We start from the raw sequence: 18,477 nt of genomic DNA, 5'->3' as shown, positions 1-18,477 counted from the left end.
TGGCTGAAAGTGAGGGGGCTCTAGGACGGGCAGTGCGGACGAGACGTGTGACGCCAACCGCAGCCCCGAGACCAGCCGTTCAGCCCGCGAAGTCGCGGCCTCCCGGACTCCCTGGCGCTCACCGAGTAGCTTCCGGGGGACACGCCTGTGGGCGGCCTCTCAGCCCCCTCAAAGAAGGGGCTGTGGGGCCGGCCTAAACTTCCTAACGGCCAAGTCTAACGCCCCACTAACACGACCAAGGACAAAGGCTGACAGCCACACTCGCCTAGAGGCCTTTCAAGTCGCTAGCGCAGCCCCGTGCACAACAGGTGCGCGCTCCCCAACTGGTCCCCGCGCCTGCGCTCGCCGCCCACCCATTGGCCAGCTAGACCCCTTTAAAACCGGCCAACCACAGAGCGTTCCGAGGCCTCTACGCTCCGCCATTGGTCCTGCTGGGAGGTGCTATTGACAACGCGCCAGTGGGAGGCCAGAGGTCGACATGGGCGGAGCTCTGTCCCGGCCGCAAGGCTCTGATTGCGCCTGCGCGAGGGCAAGAACGCAGCCCTCTGATTGGCAGCGGGGCAGACGGCGCACACTCGGGGGCGGCGCCAGACCCACGTCTGCGTGACAGTTGTTGCGGGGGGAGGGCAGCCCAGACAAGGGGGAGGGAGTGTAAATAGAGTGAAGGCGGCGGCGTGTTGACCCCGTCACCTCTTGGGCTCCGCGAGGAGCCCCCGGGAGGGAGATGGATGAAGATGAGCAAGAGCAGCGGCGAAGAAAGGTGGAGGCCGGGAGAGCGAAGGTAAACGATAGCGCCTCTTCCTCCTCCCGCTGTCCCAGCTCGGGTTTCTCGGGGAAGGTTCCGGTGACCGCTGTTGTTTCCTACTAGGAGCGGTTGCGGTCAGGCGGGGAACACCGCCAAAGTCTTGCCCTTCCCGCCGGCTCGACTAGAAGTCGCCTCCTGGCCGCCGCCATATTGAATCCGCCGCCCTCTGCCCGGCCCCGCCCCTGTCGAGGTCGCAGCCAATCACCGGCTGGGGACTTGCGGGGTGGGACGGGGGCGTGCGCGGGGGCCGGGCGCGGGGCATGCCGGGAATCGCGGGGCTGCGTCCGCGAGCGAGGCGGGGCCTGGCCGCGCCCTCCCGCCTTTCCGGAGGAGCTGGCGCTTCAGCCCTTCGAGTCGCGTTGGAGTCTCGGCCACTGTCCGTGGCACCCCGGTGGATGCTGGTGGCCTAGGAACGTGCGGTCCCTGACCTCCCGCCAACATTCCGATCCCAGTAGAACGTGAAGGACGGGCTGGTAGTGAGGGGGGCGGCAGTGCCCCCGCACCGCGCGTCCTCGTTGTCATGGACAGCCAGCACGTCGCGCACCTGTACATCCGCTCACCTGTACATCTGCTCACCTGTGCACACCTGCACCTGCCGCGGCTCCACCTCACCAGAACTCAGGGTTCTTGGAGGACTAAGAGGGCCTGTGACTCACCTGCATTCGTGGGCGTCATAGACGCTCTCCCTAGAGCTCATTCACCTCCATCTGTTTAAAACTACTTGCAGATTTTCGTTTTACTGGGAATTATGCACCTTTTTTTTTTAATCTTCAAAAGAAAAGTCTTCGAGTGGCAGTCTAGGAACACATGTTTATATCGCAGAATATCTTTTGCCGACCTAATATTCTCTGGGGTCCAGAAATGCTTGTTCTGGCCCAGTTGCTGTTTGGGGCCTAAGTGAACGTTTTGAGCAGGTGAGGGTTGAGGGGCTCTACTGGAGCCGGTCCCTCATGCTGGGCTTCCTAGGTAATGTCCAGACACCTGGACAGAATATCCTGGGATGTATTGCATTCCTGGGTTGTGGATGCCCTGGGGAGCTCACTCTGGTCCTAGAGTCACTTGTCTCCAGGGATGCTTTTTATCGCCTTGTTTCTGCCCCAGTTTTCACATAAAACTGGTACTCGCTGTTTTGGGGGGTATATGTGGGGATTAAACTGTAAGCTGAAAAGACCCTGGCTGTAGAGGCAGAGTGGAGCAAGCAGACACTGGCTGTGACTCCCTGCCCTTCCCCAGCCTTGGAGGAGGTTACCTACCCACTCTGTCAAGGGATGAATGAGAGTCTGTGCAATGTTACCTGATCGGTAGGTGGAGCCATGGTAAGTTGTTGTGTTTGGGGCCAGATGTGGCCAGACATTGGGAATTTCATATGGACCAGCTAGTAGGAAATATTCAGTGTTAGTTTCTTCTTTTGAGGGAACCACAAGGCCGCTGCATTAAAGAGGCCATTCAGAACACATAGTGACTGATGTGAGACAGTGATGGGGTAGCAGCATCTAATGGCAAGGTGACAGGTAGAGGACAGAGTGGCCTCATTCAGGCTTCTTGGGAGAGGAAACTTGTGAGTGGTGTTGGCGCCCAGGCATGTACGTGAGCCAGGAGATGAAAATGAGGCAGAGTTTAATATTTCATATGCGTTTTCCCGGCGCTAGTCATGGTTTGTAAGCATGCATAAATGTGTTTGAAGGAGTGTTGAGGGTGATGAGGAAGGATCACCTCGTTGCAGAAGGAAATGGGCATCTCTTGTTGGGAGACCCCAGGCTAGAGTCAAGGATGGTGATGCAGGAGGGAACCTGAGGACAGTCAGAGTTGATGGAGCAAGGCATAAAATGATGAACATGGGGCTGGTTTGGAAGGCTGACTGTCCTGGAGACAAGGTTTTTCTCACGTAAGGGACCTTATGTAATTTTTCTGCGTCTGTGAAAGTGTGCTTTTCTGTTACACTTATGCAAATGTTTGTTAAATGCATTTGCTTTTATGAGCACAGTTGTCATTTGAAGGAGCCGATGCCCCCATATGAAAGAGTGATGTTAGGTCTCATACCTTTGAATAAGGTGTGAACAGAGTCTGAAACCCTTCAGTTTGAGGGACTGAACAGCTAGGTTGTGCCTTCTGATGGGTGACATTCTGTGGAGGTCCCTGGTGCATTGGTGAGCTGTGTCGTGAAAAATAGAACATCTGATTCCATAAAGGAGGATCTTAGATTGACCTGGCTTAATTAATTTTTTGCTATTTCTGTACCTTGTCTCAGAATCTGTGGCTAGGAAGTTTTGGCCAGGCTATATATTTTCTCGATTGGGGGAAAATGGGGGCAAAAAGAGATTTAGCGTTTGTGTAGTTTTAAACCTTAAGCATGCCTTGATTAAGCTATCGGTCTTTTAAATAGATGTGTTGTTTTTTTTAAATCCTATTTCTCTGTAAACTTCCAGGGGCTAGGAAAGCTATTCTGCCCGTTGGCTGTATTGCTTTTTTCTGTCTGTGTATAGGCATAATTAACAGTCCTCATTATTAGACTCTGAAAAGAATTCTGAACTTAAATGCTAGCATCGCAGATATTAATGAAGGCAGAGTTTGTGGGACAGGGATCTGTTGGTTGACGTGGGTCTGGCCAGGTTTGGCTGAGCACACTGAGCCAGCCCCAGAGCCTCATGTTCCCCACCAGCTCATTGGCTTTGTGGTTCTGTTACTTTTTTCTTGGTTACCTTTGTCTTTACTACTTTTCTACGTTTTTGCGCAGCTTGCTCACTTCCGACAGAGAAAAACAAAAGGTGACTGTGCGCATCCGAAGAAAAAGACGGCGAAGAGGAAGGGCCCGGCTGTCGATGCGCCTGTCCAGGAGGAGAGCCCGGTAGCCACCGAAGATGGTGGACTCCTGGGAAGAGGGGACGTTTGCAAAAACACATCGTGCAGCGACACCCCTGATGGGGCAGGAGCAGCTCAGGTAGGTTTACTCAGCACCGTGCATTAACATCTTGCTTAGCTTCTAGTTGTTGTGGCGTGACTTTGGTCTGTTTTTGCCTATCAAAAGTGGGGGAAGAGAGTTTCACTTTTACACAAGGGGAATATATTTTTGTGTTTTTACTCCTAGTGAATGTTTTATGTTTTATGATTAGGGATTGTTTGAAGGCACGCGTCAGCATAGGCTCTGGCTTTGGTAAGGGAAGTCTTAGAAATGTGAGTTCCTCTGGTGTGGCTCTATGTGTCAGCCTTTTTGACAGGGGTTTCTTTGCACACTTAAACCATAATATTCCTTCATCTGCTTATTGCTTTTTTTCGTTTCCTTTCCGAACTTGGGATGAAGAGGGAATGGGTGAAGGTGGTGCAGAAAGGGCATCTTGCTGGAGGAGGCACCACCATCCTCTGCTGGAGGCCCTGTGAACTACAGGGGTGCGTGTGGCCCACTAGTGGATGTGCACCCTGAGAATGCTGGGCCCGCGTGGCCCCCTAATCACCTGTAGTCGGGCTCTCCTTGCGACTTTTTCTGTGCATTATCATTGAGGGGCTTTGAATTGTGATTTTGTGTGCGACAGAGCAGGTGTAGGTTTGGGTGTTTGCTAGAATGAGCTGGCATACTGGTGGCTGAGGGCAGCATTTTACGAAAACTCACAGCGTGTCTCGCCTGCTTTGTTGGAAAAGTGGAATTCCAGCCTGTAAAGTCTCTGATATTCTACCGACACATCTGGAACTCTTCTTTTGAGAATTTGAAAGACGTAGCTATTGTACTCCCTCGTCTGGGGAGAGGCAGGCCGGCACTCTGGGAGCCCAGCCTTTGGGCCAGCCTGAGCCCAGCTCATGCCTCCTCCAGTGTGGGCCTGAAGTTCACCACCATCCTTTGTGCTGGTCTCAGGACTGGGCGGCAGCTTTCAGCAGCCCTGTCTCCATCACAGCTGCGTGAGTAAAAGCCACGTTGGGAGGACTGAGAGTTTACTCCCAGTGCTTTTTCTCTGTGTGTTTTCTCCTAGGCTCCTTGAGGAGAAAAGCTTGTAATTTATAGTTAACAGCTATTAATTTTATTCTTACTTGCAAGTCAGAGGAGTCTTTTTATAGTAAACATTTTTTTGGCAGGGGGCACACCTTGGTGGCTCAGTCGGTTGAGCGTCCAACTCTTGATTTTGGCTCAGGTCATGATCTCTTGGTTGTGAGATAGGGCTCCATGTTGGGCTGTGCGCTGAGTGAGGAGCCTGCTTGGGATTCTCTCTCTGCCCCCACCCCCATGAACATGGGTGCTCTCTCTGTCGCTGAGTAAATACACATTTAAAAAAAATTTTTAAATACACTTTTTTTTATCCATGCAAGCAGGGGAGAGGGACAGAGGCAGAGAGAGAGAATCCTAAGCAGTCTCCATCCTCAGCGTGGAGCCCGATTTGGGGTTCGATCCCATGGTCGTGAGATCATGACCTGAGCTGAAATCAAGAGACGCTTAACTGGCTGAGCCACCCAGGCACCAGGAAGTCTTTTTATTTTATATTAAATGTTTTATGTATTTTAGCTTTTCATTTTGAAATAATCTCCAACTTACAAAAAAAACTTTGCAAAGATTAGCTTAGAGTTTGTAGATACCCTTCACCTAGCTTCTTGAAATGAATGTCAACATCTGGTATTTTCAGGACGATTATTACAATTAGTTCCTATTAACACTGGAACAATGCTATGAGCTAATTAATAAAGCTCATTCAGATCTCCCCCACTGTCCCACTAATGCCCTTTCTCTGGTCCAGGATTCTGTGTTGCATCTCACTGCCCATGCTGCTTTCGTGTGGTCCAGTCTTTTATAAGTTGGGCGTCTTTGAAGAGTCCTAGCTAGTCGTTTGGTAGAATGCCTGTCAGTTTGGGTTTGTTTGATGTTTCCTCCTGATTAAAATCGTGTTGTGAATTTTGGCAAGAACATTGTAGAAGTGGTGATATTCCCTGCTCAGTGCACTCGGTATTGGTGTTTGACGTGTCTCCCTACAGGTAATGCCAATTTCGATCACTTGTTAAGGTGAGACCTGCCAGGTTTCTCTTGATAGAAAAATACTATTTTTAACTTTGGAGTTCATAAGTATATTGTGTGGAGATACTTAGAGACCCCGCAAACCCCCTTTTCTCATCATGCTTTGCTCCACTAATTTTAGCTCCCATAGGTGATTCTTGCTTGCAGCACTTATTGTAGTGGTGTTGGCCACATGATGACTTTGTTTCCATCGTTCTATCTCTATGTATTAATTGGCATTCTGCTGCAAGGAGGAACTGTCACTTCCCTCCAGTGCGTATTTATTTATTCACTATATCAGTATGGACATAGGGATTTTTCTTTTTCTTTTTTTTCTTTTTTAAGTAAACTCTACATCCAACATAGGGCTCGAACTCATGACCCCAAGATCAAGAGTTGCATGCTCTACTGACTGAGCCAGGTGCCCAGGGATTTTTATTCTTCGGGTTTTAATCTATGATATCAACCATGTCAGTGTTTATTTTGTTGCTGAAATACATAGATTGGCCATTGGGAGTGCCTTTGAATTGGTACCTGGCCTTCTACCATGTCCTCATTGTTTCTGGCACCTTAATTCCTTACATTCTGGCACCAAGATTTTCCAGGGTTATTTTATCCTTTTCCTGTCAGCAGCCCTGTAATCAGATATTTCTTCAAGGAGCTCTGGTTTCTTTTAGTGGAGAATGATGTTTAGAAACCAACATCTGGGTGACAGTTGTGCTTATTGCTGTTGGGGTGTCTTTGGCTTCTGGGCTATTTCAACAGAGCTAGGTGATAAATACCTGTATGTGTACACTTCTATTTTTATTTCTTTGTCAATCTGTATGTATAATAAAAATCATGAATTTACTTCAGTATTTTCAATTCCTAACCAACGTCACAGGGTTCATTCTAGCTTTTTCCCTCTTCTTAATCTTAATTTCTTTTACCAATAGTGAAAGTATCTTAGCTACAATATATTTACTTACTTCCTCAATCTTTAAATATATGCACATTAGTTTGAGGATTGTTAATTCTCACTACTGTGAAAAACAGATTTACTAACTAGAGTGGGATATTTGAATATATAGTTGACCCTTTAGCAACGTGGGGGTTAGGGGCACTGACCCCTCACACAGATGAAAATCGGCCTATAACTTTTGACTTCCCAAAACGTGACTACTAATAGCCTAGTGTGGACTGGAAGCCTTAATGATGACATAATAAAACAGTCAACAAATATTTTGTGTATTTTCTGTATCATATATAGTATTCTTATAATAAAGTCAGCTTGGGAAAAAAATGTTAAAGTCACAAGGAAGAGAAGATACATTTACAGTGCCGCCCATCCTGTGTTTATTGAAAAAAGTCTGTGGGTACATGGACCTGTGCAGTTTAAACAAACCCTTGTTGTTCAGTGCTAGTTCTTTTTGTCTTTATTATCCCAAAGTTTGTTGTTTAGCATTCCAAAGTCGTATAAGTTAATTTTTTAAATATATTTTTTAAAATTTTTTCATTGTAGTTATTCATTTATAACATGGTTTTGTTTTATTGTTTGTCTTCTATTTTGGTTCTTCTTACATCCAGGTTGATTTTATTTAATTTTTTTTTTGAGTAAGGGAAGCATTACTAAGATTCTAAAAATCAGAGCCATATTCAAGTTCATTACTTCCTCTTCCCTACCACCTCATTCCTATCTAGGAGTGGTATGGTTGGACCCTGTGGTAGGCAAGTATTTACCTTTTTTTTTTTTCTGAATTTTATTTATTTTGAGAGCGTGCGTGCACGCATGCAAGTGGAGGCGGGGTTGGGGAGTGGAGGGGGAGAGAGAATACCAAGCAGGCTCTGGGCTGTCAGCACAGAGCCTGACATGGGGCTCAATCTCACAAACTTGAGATCACGACCTGAGCTGAAACCAAGAGTCGGACACTCAACTGACTGAGCCACCCGGGCACCTCAATTTAACCTTTTAAAAATCTGCCAAAAATTGTCTTCCAGAGAGTGGTCCTGCCATTTTGCATTCCTATCAGCAGCTCAAATTCAGAAATACAAAGGAATGAGCACTCAGGACCTACAGAGACATGGAGGGACCTTAGATGTCTGTTATTGAGTTAAAAGAAGCCAGTCTGACAGGCTGCACACTGTGTGGTTTTGTTTGTGTAGCGTTCTGGAAAAGGTAAAACTGTGCAGATTGTAAACAGGTGAGTGGATGCCAGAAGTTGGTGGAGGGAGAGTTGGTGAAGCAGGGATGTTTTAGGGCAGTGAAACTGCCCTGTGTGATCGTGTAAATTTTATGTTATGTTATTAGGGAGAGAGTGCGCAAGTGGGAAGAGGGGCAGAGGGGGAGAGAGAGAATCTTAAGCAGGCTCCACAATCAGCGTGGAGCCTGACACAGGGCTTGATCCCACGACCCTGGGATCATGACTTGAGCTGAAATCAAGAGTCAGGTTCTCAACTCACTGAACCACTCAGACACCTCATCATCATGTAAATTTTAAAACATCAAAATATATTTGTATGTAAATTAAAAAAAAAAAAGCCATTTGGAGAATGAGGGGGGATCCCAGGATGGAACGCAGACTTGAACAAGGCCCTAACTGTATTACCCATGGACAGAACAACCTCAGGGAAGGGGGTGAGGGAAAGGTGCTGACCTGAGTAGCTTTGGGGGTGAGTGGAGTTTGGAGGACTGAAGGCAGAAGGCACTGTGTATAAACAGGACTCCCGTTGGTAAAGGGGTTTCTCACGGGAGTGAGGATGAAGGATTCTGGGGCTGTGTGCTTATGTGCTGGGATTGAACCACCGAGGATGGCAGGTGGCTGGAGCTAGGTGTCTCACTCTCTCCTGGTGAGCTCACGCAGCTCTGCCGCGGTTGGCGTGTGAGTTGGAATGAAGGTGAGAGCCCCTGGGGTCTGGGGCTGGATGGGGGGCAGGAGAGAGAAGGTCAGCTGGAAGAAGTGGAGGGAAAAGGTAGGGGAAATTGAGAGGCAGTGTGTGAGTCGCTCAAGCTGTCAGAACACTGCAGACTGAGTGGCTTAAACAACAGACTCTCAGTTCTGGAAGCAGGACGTCTGAGATCAAGTGCTGTCAGGGTTGGGTTCTGGCGAAGCCTCTCTGCTTGACTTGTGCATGACTGCCTTCTTGCTGTGTCCTCACATGGTCTCCTGTGTGGGGAGAGGGCAGGAAAGCAGTATTCTCTGGTCTCCTTCTCAAAGGACAGTAGTCCTATTGGATTATAGTCCCATCCTGTTATCTCTTTAAAAGCCCTGTCTTCAGATACAGTGACAATAGGCATTAGGGCTTCCACATGAGTTTTAGGGGATATACTTCAGTCCATAACATTCTCTCCTTTGGTTCCCCAATTCATCTTTCTTGCATTCAAAATACATTCACCCCATCCCTACAGCCCCAGAGATCGTTACTCATTCCAGCATTCTTTCTCATCTAGATATCATCTAAATCAGATACGGGTAAGACTTGAGGTAGGGTTCCTCCTGGGGCCAAATTTCTCTCCCACCGTGAGGTTGTGAAACCAAAGTTACATGCTTCCCAACCACAGTGGTGGAACAGGGATGGGATAGACAGCCCCACTCCAGAAGGGAGAAATAGGAAACAACGAAGGGTGATGGATCCCCAGCAAGTCCAAATCCGAGTAGGCAAATTCCCTTGGCTCTTAAGGCTAAAAAAATAATCAGTCTGATTTAATGTGAAGCATCTGACTCTTGATTTCAGCTCAGGTCATGATCTCGTGGTTCGTGAGTTCAAGCCTCACGTTGGGCTCTGTGCTGACAGCTTGGAGCCTGGAGCCTGCTGCCTTCTCCACGCATCCTCACCTGACAGAGAACACTGGTGTCCCTTCCTCTTCTTAGAAGGACCCCAGTCCTGCTGGACCAGGCCCACCCTGTGACCTCATTTAACCTTAATCACCTCTTTCGAGGCCCTGCTGTCACAAGGGGGTGTTGAGCTTCAACACAGGAATTTGCGGGACACCGTCAGTCCATAATAGGCAACTGTAATAGGAGGGACAGCGTGATAAATCTGAAGGTCATGTTTAGGGAAAGGCTGTTGAAGTCTGATTGGTGCGGTGGCAGGAATGGAGTGCGTGGACCTTTGTGTTCTTAGAGTATAAAAAAAAGAATTACCTTTTCTTTTAAAGGACAGAATATATTTGCCTGTGGATCAGGGTCAGGTTGAAATTCAGAGGCTCAGGCTCAAGCTGGAGGAAGAGCTTCTGAATGAGCAAGACGTCGTGGATGGATGTGGCCTGGAGGTGGGGAAGCTTCAGGCTCGGCCAGCTCTGTGTCCTGGCGTTCCTTGCCAGCGGGGTCACTGTTAGGTTGCCTGCTTCAAGGGAAATGTCTTGGTCCTTGTCTGCTTCAAGGGAAATGTCCTGGTTAATGTCAAGTTCCAAGGCTAGGCATTACCTCTTGCATCGAGGGTTCATTTTGATGTGTCTGAGCAGATGCCTTCCCCTCCTCTCGCCAGGGAGCCAGGGGTGGGGTTGAGTCTGCAGAGCGCTGGGTCAGAAAAGCAGGAGGCGAGCTGCGCTGGCCGCTGGCTTCTTGGGCTCCTGTGCAGTGGCCGAGGGCGGGGTTGTGGTTCTCTGGGCAGCCCTGCCGGGTCCTCCTGGTCAGGGTCCCGAAGCCCTCTGTCTGTAGCTTCATTCCATTTTTAGTGGAGGCACTGATTGCTGTGACCTAGTTTTCTTAATGTAGGGCAGTTCAGTTTATTCTGAGTTACCTCAACCGTTTGGGGTGCTTGGGGGAGCAGTGGGGCTCAAGTCTTTCCGCCTGGAGTTTGAAGTCAGACTTCCAGAGATTGGCTTTCCTCATTGTGCTCAGCTCAGTCTAATAGAGAAACAGAGTTGCATTTTGTGACCATCTGACTATGGGCCTGGGTTAGAAGGTGCCAGGGGCGCCTGGGTGGCTCAGTCGGTTAAGCGTCCAACTAGCTCAGGTCACAATCTCATGGTCCGTGAGTTCGAGCCCCACGGCAGGCTCTGTGCTACAGCGCAGAGTCTGGAGCCTGCTTCGGATTCTGTGTCTCCCTCTCTCTCTGCCCCTCTCCTGCTCATGCTCTGTCTCTCTTTGTCTCAAAAATAAAAACATTAAAAAAAAAAGAAAAAAAAAAAGAAGGTGCTGGGTGCTTTATTTACGCATGCCTGGTCAGTGATGGATCGAGTTACACAATTGATAGGGCATTTCAGAATGCCAGATATCTGTAAAAGGAAACCGAGAGATTTATGCATTATTTTGCACAAGGTTCATGTGATTTTCTGTTTTTTACTTCCTGGGATACCTGGCAGTGACCTGTATGATTAGGCGTTAGTTTTTTATTTTTTTGTGTTGTGTGGGTTTTTTTTTTTAATAATAAGAGATGGAAGCAATTACATTTTTACTTAGAATTATAATGACTAATGTTTATTTGTTTTTCAAATTTGTGCCAGAAATGGTTGTACATGTTGTAAGCCAGGCTGTGAGGTAGGGACTCTGGTTATCCCCTCACAAGGAAGTGGGTGCTGCGGGATGCGCCCCCTTGCTGGGTGGGCATCAGAGCTCTCTGCTGCTCTCAAGGGTATGTGGGCTCCCTGGCTTCTGCCTTAGTTCTTACATCCATGACTTCATTCTTCATTCTGCTTATTTGATTGCATGTAATAGTTAAGAAAAAATGCATTTTTTTGCATAAATTTTTGTAATAGGAATTAGAGCTGGTAGTCTCTTGTGTTGTTGTGGTCACCAGTGGCTTGAGGCCCAATCTGCACGCTTGTCTACTTCAGAGGTCCTCGTGGGCTTTTTATCTCAGGTTTCAGTAGCCCACGTGGATTGTTGCCGAGAACTGTTATTTCACCAGTGAGCACAAAATACTGCTATTTCAATTCTGCCCCTCCTTCCTTATTAATTGTATATAACATTGCATGAGAACTTCCCTTTATCAGTTATCTGGTTACCCTGGTGCCCGGCTTGGATTGGAAAGCAGGGTAAAGGCATCACTCTTTCAAGTTACTCATGTTGCTGTGCTACACTTTTCCACATACGACCACTGGACTGGCTTTCTTGAGCCTCACTGTAAATTCACTTATGTTTAACAATTTGTCATGAGCAAGTCTTGTGTCTGTTAGCGTGCTGCTCAGATTTTCCCATCTTTGACAAGGGAGAGCATCTTTAGTTTGACCCTCCACAGTCACTACGATGGCTTCCTTGCTTTTGGAAAAAGTGTTGCCGGTCAGCTGGTGCATTTCTTGCCCCAGGCCTGGAGCCAGGCGTTTCCCATGACTCCTGGCTCCTGTAGTGGGAAGTAGTGTTCAGAAACATGATCTAGACGTTAGGGGTTTTATTGTTTCAAGGTCATGTCAGTGAATAGTTAGGTTTTGTTTTATAGTTTATGAGTTACAGAGTAGTGTATGATTACAGAGTTCATAGTTTATGACTACAGAGTTTCTACTTAAGTTTGAAATTTCTGGGGCGCCTGGGTGGCGCAGTCGGTTAAGCGTCCGACTTCAGCCAGGTCACGATCTCGCGGTCCGGGAGTTCGAGCCCCGCGTCGGGCTCTGGGCTGATGGCTTGGAGCCTGGAGCCTGTTTCCGATTCTGTGTCTCCCTCTCTCTCTGCCCCTCCCCCGTTCATGCTCTGTCTCTCTCTGTCCCAAAAATAAAAATAAACGTTGAAAAAAAAAAAATTAAAAAAAAAAAAAAAAAAAAAAAAAAGAAATTTCTCTTTAACATTAAAAATGTATGTTCCTGACATTAACATCATGACTCACTTGGCTTTCTTTCTCTTTCTAGTTTTATAATAACATTATTGCTAATTACGATTTCTTTGCACTCATTTTTGTCCTTTAGGTATTTTCCACAGTGATGTGCAGTCGAATTACTTTGTTCTAAAATCACTTGAAATAGTTTAAGCCAGAAACTTAAATATATTTGTATTCGTTTGTTTTATTTTCTCTTCATGTTTTAGGGATGTTTTGTTTTCAATTTGTTGTTATCGTTAAAGAGACGGAGAGAATGCGAGCTAGTGCACGGAGGAGGGGCAGAGGGAGAAGGAGAGTGAGTCTTAAGCAGGCTCCATGTTGAGAGGGATTTCGACACAGGGCTCGATCCCATGACCCTGAGATCATGACCTGGGCCAAAATCAAGAGTCAGATGCTCAACTGACTGAGCCACCCAGGCTCCCCTTTTTTCATTTGTGTCTGTGTGTGGTTGTTTGTTTGTTTGTTTAGTTTGTTTATTTTGAGACAAAGTGGAGGAGGGACAAAGAAGGAGAGAACCTCAAGCAGGCTCCATGCTGTCAGTGCGGAGCCCAACGTGGGGCTTGATCTTACGAACGTTAGATCATGACCTGAGTTGAAGTGAAGTCAGATGCTTAACTGACTGAGCCACTTAGGTGCCCCTATTATTACATTTTTAAAAATAGAAGCAACTATGTGCATATATTTCTCACTATCTCACTATCTGCTTCTTTAGTAGCAGGATACTTTACATTTCTGTATCTTGTTTTTTTCACTTATCATATCTTGGCAGTCACGCCGTAGCAGTACGTAGTGATGTTTCTCGTTCTTTTTTAAAAAAGTCTGTTGTCGGGGCGCCTGGGTGGCTCAGTCAGTTAAGCATCCACCTTTGGCTCAGGTCATGATTTCACAGTTCGTGGGTTCAATCCTGCATTGTGGGATCTGTCTGACACCTGCGCTGACAGCTTGGGGCCTGGAGGCTGCTTTCGATTCCATGTCTCCCTCTCTTTCTACCCCTCCCCTGCTCGTGCTCTCTTCTCAAAAATGAATAAACATTAAGTCTGTTATCTTTTTAGAAGCAAGAAGTGGTACTTTTTTATGTTTACCAACATACTTGCCAATCCCAGGGCTTTGGTTTGTTGGTATAGACCCAGTTTTGCATCATGTATCATTTTTCCTTCAGTCTGAAGAGCTTCCTTTCAACAGATTTTTTGTAGTGCAGGTCTGCCGATGAATTCTCTTGGCTTTTTTGTTTGTCTGAAACTGACTTTGTTTTGCCTTCATATTTGAAAGAAATCTTTACTGGATATAGAATTTGAAGTTGACAGTTTTCTTTTTGCAGCACCGTGGTCGTTGGGCCCATATAGTTTCTGAAGGTATCTGCTGTCATTCTTCATTCCTCTTTCTGTAGAACTTTTTTCTTTTATGTTTATTTATTTTGGGAGAAAGAGCGAGAGCAGGAGCGCATGAGGGAGGGGAGGGGCAGAGAGAGAGAGAGAGAGAAGGAGAGAGAGAGAATCCCAAGCAGGCTCCATGCTGTCAGCGCACAGCCTCACTTGGGGCTCGATCCCAGGAACCGTGAGATCGTGACCTGAGCCAAAATCAGGAGTCAGACTCGTAACCAACCAAGCTATCCATGCGCCCCTCTGTAGAGTCTTTTTTTCCTTTTAATTTTTTGGGGGTACTTTTAAAACTTTTGTTTTTATCTCTGGTTTCAAATTCTTTCATTATGATGTGCCTAGGGTGGTTTCCTTTGTGTTTCTACTGCCTGGGATATGTTGATCTTTATGAAACTTTGGTTTAGTTTTCACCAAATTCAGAAAATTTTTGTTCAGTTTTTCAAATACTTTTTGTTGCTTCCCATCCCTCTCCCTTTGTGATTTCAAATCTATATATTGCAAATTGTTTAAGGTTATCCTATGGGTCATTTAGACTTTGCTTTATTTACTTATTAAAACATTTTTTTCCAGTCTCTGCCTTTTTGTTCTTTATTTTATTTTTTAAAATATTTTTTTAATGTTTACTCATTTTTGGGAGACAGAGAGAGAGCTCGAGTGGGGGAGGGGCAGAGAGAGAGGGAGACACAGAATCCGAAGCAGCTCCAGGCTCTGAGTTGTCAGCACAGAGCCTGACATGGGGCCTGAACCCATGAACTGCAAGATCATGATCTGAGCTGAAGTCAGAGCTTAACCAACTGAGCCTCCCGGGCACCCCGTGTTCTTCATTTTAGATCACTTCTATTGCTAGATCAAGTTCGCTGATCTTTTCTTTGCAATGTCTATTCTATTAATCTAGAATTAAGTGAATTTCTTTTTGTTTCGGGTATTTTGTATTTTTTATATCATTCTTCATTGCGTTTGTATTTTCCTTTAAATACTAGGTATTAATATAACAGCTATTTTAATGTCCCTGTCTGCTAATTCTATCCTCTCTGTCCTTTTCGGGTATATTTCCATTGGACTGATTTTCTCTTGGTTATGGGTCACATTTCTCACCTTTTGGTATGTTTAATAATTTTTGATTGGATGCCAGGCATTGTCAATGTTATGTTGTTACATGTCTGGACTTTGCTGTTTTGGTTTTGGTAAGCATTTGACTTAAAAAAAAAATGTTTTCATTGTTGATTTGTAGGAATTCTTAATATTCTTCATGTCTGTCATATGTTAGGTATATGTACTGTGAATGTTTTTCCTCAGTTTTGCTTGCTTTGTTGAAGTTGAATTTATCAGTTTTTCCTATGGTTAGTGCTTTTTGTGTCCTATCCAAAAAATTTCTTCTAGCTCTGAGATCATGTACTTTCCTATGTCTTCCTGAAGCCTTATGGTTTTGCTTTCTGGGTTTATGATTCATCTCAAGTTACTTTTTGTGTATTGAGTACTTTGACTTTTAGAACTATAGTTTAATTTTGCTGATTTTTGAATTAATTAACTAATTATTATTTTTTAAAATGAGATCATTAGAATGGGTCCTCATCCAATGGGACTGCTGTTTTTTTTTTTTTAATGTTTATTTATTTTTGAGAGACAGAGTGCATGCGGGGGAGGGGCAGAGAGAGAGACGGAGAGAGACACAGAATCAGAAGCAGGCTCCAGGCTCCTAGCTAACAGCACAGAGCCCAATGTGGGACTCGAACCCGCGAACCATGAGATCATGACCTGAGCCGAAGTTGGATGCTTAACCAACCAAGCCAGCCAGGTGCACCAGGTTTTTGAACTTTTTTTTTTTTTTTTAATGTTTATTTATTTTTGAGAGAGAGACAGAGCATGAGTGGGGGGAGAGCAGAGAGAGAGAGGGAGACACAGAATCCGAAGCAGGCTCCAGGCTCCGAGCTGTCAGCACAGAGCCCGACACAGGGCTCGAACCCATGAACCAGGAGATCATGACCTGAGCCAAAGTCGGATGCTTAACCAACTGAGCCACCCAGGCGCCCCAGGTTTTTGAACTTTTAATGGAATAATCTAGTATGCATATCTTGAGTCGGGATCTTTTTTATCCAGTGTCTTGTTTATGAGGTTTATTCATGTTAAACACTATTGTTGATTCATCTTCGTTATTGTGTGGTATTTCATTATATGAATGTGCTTCCATCTGTCTATTCTACAGTTACTTGGCATTTACTACACCCATTCTTTGACAAGTCTCTTGGTGTACATGTGCAGATGTTTCTATTCAGGCTATAATTAGTTACTTAATTGTTGGGTCATTATACATGTATTTGTTCAACATGCATATGTTGAGCTGTGTTTAAAACAGTTGTTCAGTTTATATTTTCGGTAGTGACATGTGTAAGTTTTACTTGTTCCATAGCATCTGTGATTCGTATTGACTGTCTTTTTTTTCCTCCTCTATTTTAACAGTTTGGGTGGGTGTGGAGTGGAGTGTGTTTTAGTGTTGTGCAAGATTGGTCAAACGTTCAAAGAAATTAGTGCAGTTCATTAACAGACTCCGAGAAAAGTCATATGATCATCTCAGTTGATACAAAGAAAGCATATATTTTTGTGACAGAGTGACCTGTACTTGTAGTCTTGAGGTTGTGCTGGCCTTATCCAAGGAGCTGAGAGGTCTCCTTTGCTCTGTGAATGAGTTTGTGTAAGATGGTGAAGACTTTGGGAACTGAGGTTTTGTTTGTGGGAAAGCTTTGAATTACAGAGTCCATTTATTTGATAGTTATCAAACTATTCACTAATGCTTTTCCCCAGAATTTGTTCTTTCATCTAATCTTCCAATTTTTGGCATTAAGTTTTTCATAGGAATGTTTTCAGTGTCTGTGGCATCAGTATTGATGACCCTTTTCATTTTTGTTTATTTTTTTACTAAAAATTTTTTTGTTGATGTTTATTTTTTGAGAGACAGAGAGAGAGAGAGCGAGAGAGAGTGGGGGAGGGGCAGAGAGAGAGGGAGACATAGAATCTGAAGCAGGCTCCAGGCTCTGAACTGTCATGACAGCACAAAGCCCAATGTGGGGCTCGAACTCACAAACCGCGAGATCATGACGTGAGCTGAAGTTAGATGCTTAACTGACTGAGCCACCCAGGCACCCCTTTCATTTTTTAAAGGTGAGTATTTGTGCCTTTGTTGGCCTTGCCACAAGTTAATGCTTACTATTTTTATAAAAAGTTAACTATAGTCTTTGTTCTTTTATGTAACATATTTATGTTTCTTTGATTTCTGCTCTTGTTATGTGTAGTTTCTTATTTTAAAGTATGTTTGGTTTTGATTTTCTTGGTTTTCTAACTTCTTGAGAAAGATATGTAGACCATTGATTCCCAGGCTTTAAAATGTATATATAGTCAAGCCTATTCATTTTTCTGTGGTGTGACTTTACCTTCACTCACAACTTTTCAATTTTTTATTATTTTTCAGGACAAATTACTTTTTAATTACATTCTTAAAAATTTTCATGTGCATAGGTTAAAAAAAAAAGTGGCATGTTAGGGGCATCTGGCTAGCTCAGTCAGTAGGGCACGTGACTCTTGATCTCAAGAGTTATGAGTTTGAGCCCCATGTTGGGTATAGATATTACTTAAAATCTTAAAAAAAAAAAAGTAGCATGTATAGGATGAAGCCATCATTATTTTCTTCCTATCTGCTGAGGAATTAATTAGATTTCTTTTTTTTAAGATTTTATTTTTAAGTAATCTCTACACCCAATGTGGGACTTGAACTCACAACCCTGAGATCAACAGTCACATGTTCCTCCGACCTAGCAGAACACCTTATAGGCACAAGGCCTTCCTTGCAGCTGTGTCTGTGTCAGCAGAGTATGAGTCCTTGTAGAGCCTTTATGTCATAGTTGTTCTTTGAACATGATTAAGTGTTTTTGTTTTATTTTGCCCATTTGGAAATTTTTAGAAGTTTCACTTTTATGGGTTTTTAATGAGCTTATTGAATACCATACGGTGAGATGAAATGTGTGTGTGAGAAATAGTAATGCTTTTAAACATACAATAAGTTGCTTAGTTTTTTTTTTTTTAAGTTTTATTTATTTAGAGAGAGAGCATGAGCAGGGGAGGAGCAGAGAGAGAGAGAGAGAGAAAGAATCCCAAGCAGGCTCTGTGCTGTCAGCGTGGAGCCTGATACAGGGCTTGAACTCACAAACCTGAGATCATGACCTGAGCTGAATCAAGAGACGGGACTCTTGATGGACTGAGCCACCCAGGTTCCCCGCCCCCCGCCACTTAATTTGGTTTAAAAGCGTATTTGATACATTTGTTACTTTAATGGTCTTTAGACATAGAAAAGAACTGAAAACCAGGTAAAGCAATTCTGGAGGTGGAAAATGCCCAGTTGTCGCTTGGTGGTTTTCCTTGTGGTGTCCACTGCTGAGTTAGGGCCACCCTCCGGCCCTGGAGTGTGGGTGGGTTTGTTGTGTAATGAAACCTGCCAAGCTGGGTGAAATCGTATTCTGCAGGTTAGTGTAGAAGCAGCTTAGTGCAGTATTCTGCAACTTAGTGTGGAAGCTGTTTTTTATGTTCAATGTTTTAGTTTTAAGACCAAA

General features: G+C 45.0%; 1 protein-coding gene across 18 annotated transcripts in view; it reads left to right on the top strand.

Annotated features, from left to right (window-relative positions):
• The first annotated feature begins 577 nt into the window (after nucleotides 1–577).
• The window catches only part of PCNT (pericentrin), a 133,864-nt gene continuing 115,964 nt past the window's right edge, over nucleotides 578–18,477 (top strand). For 14 of the 18 annotated variants that reach the window (XM_045501059.1, XM_045501049.1, XM_045501046.1 and 11 more), the window contains exons 1-2: nucleotides 611–781; nucleotides 3,540–3,743. In XM_045501059.1, coding sequence (XP_045357015.1) covers nucleotides 725–781; nucleotides 3,540–3,743 — 261 coding nt within the window. In that variant the 5' untranslated portion in view covers nucleotides 611–724. Of the gene's footprint in view, nucleotides 782–3,539; nucleotides 3,744–18,477 lie in introns of all 18 variants that reach the window. The other 4 variants (XM_045501058.1, XM_045501050.1, XM_045501048.1 and 1 more) reach the window with 3 other exon arrangements.

Source organism: Leopardus geoffroyi, chromosome C2 (assembly GCF_018350155.1).
Source record: "Leopardus geoffroyi isolate Oge1 chromosome C2, O.geoffroyi_Oge1_pat1.0, whole genome shotgun sequence".
In the NCBI taxonomy this organism is placed as follows: domain Eukaryota; kingdom Metazoa; phylum Chordata; class Mammalia; order Carnivora; family Felidae; genus Leopardus; species Leopardus geoffroyi.
This window is presented reverse-complemented; position numbering and strand designations above follow the sequence as displayed.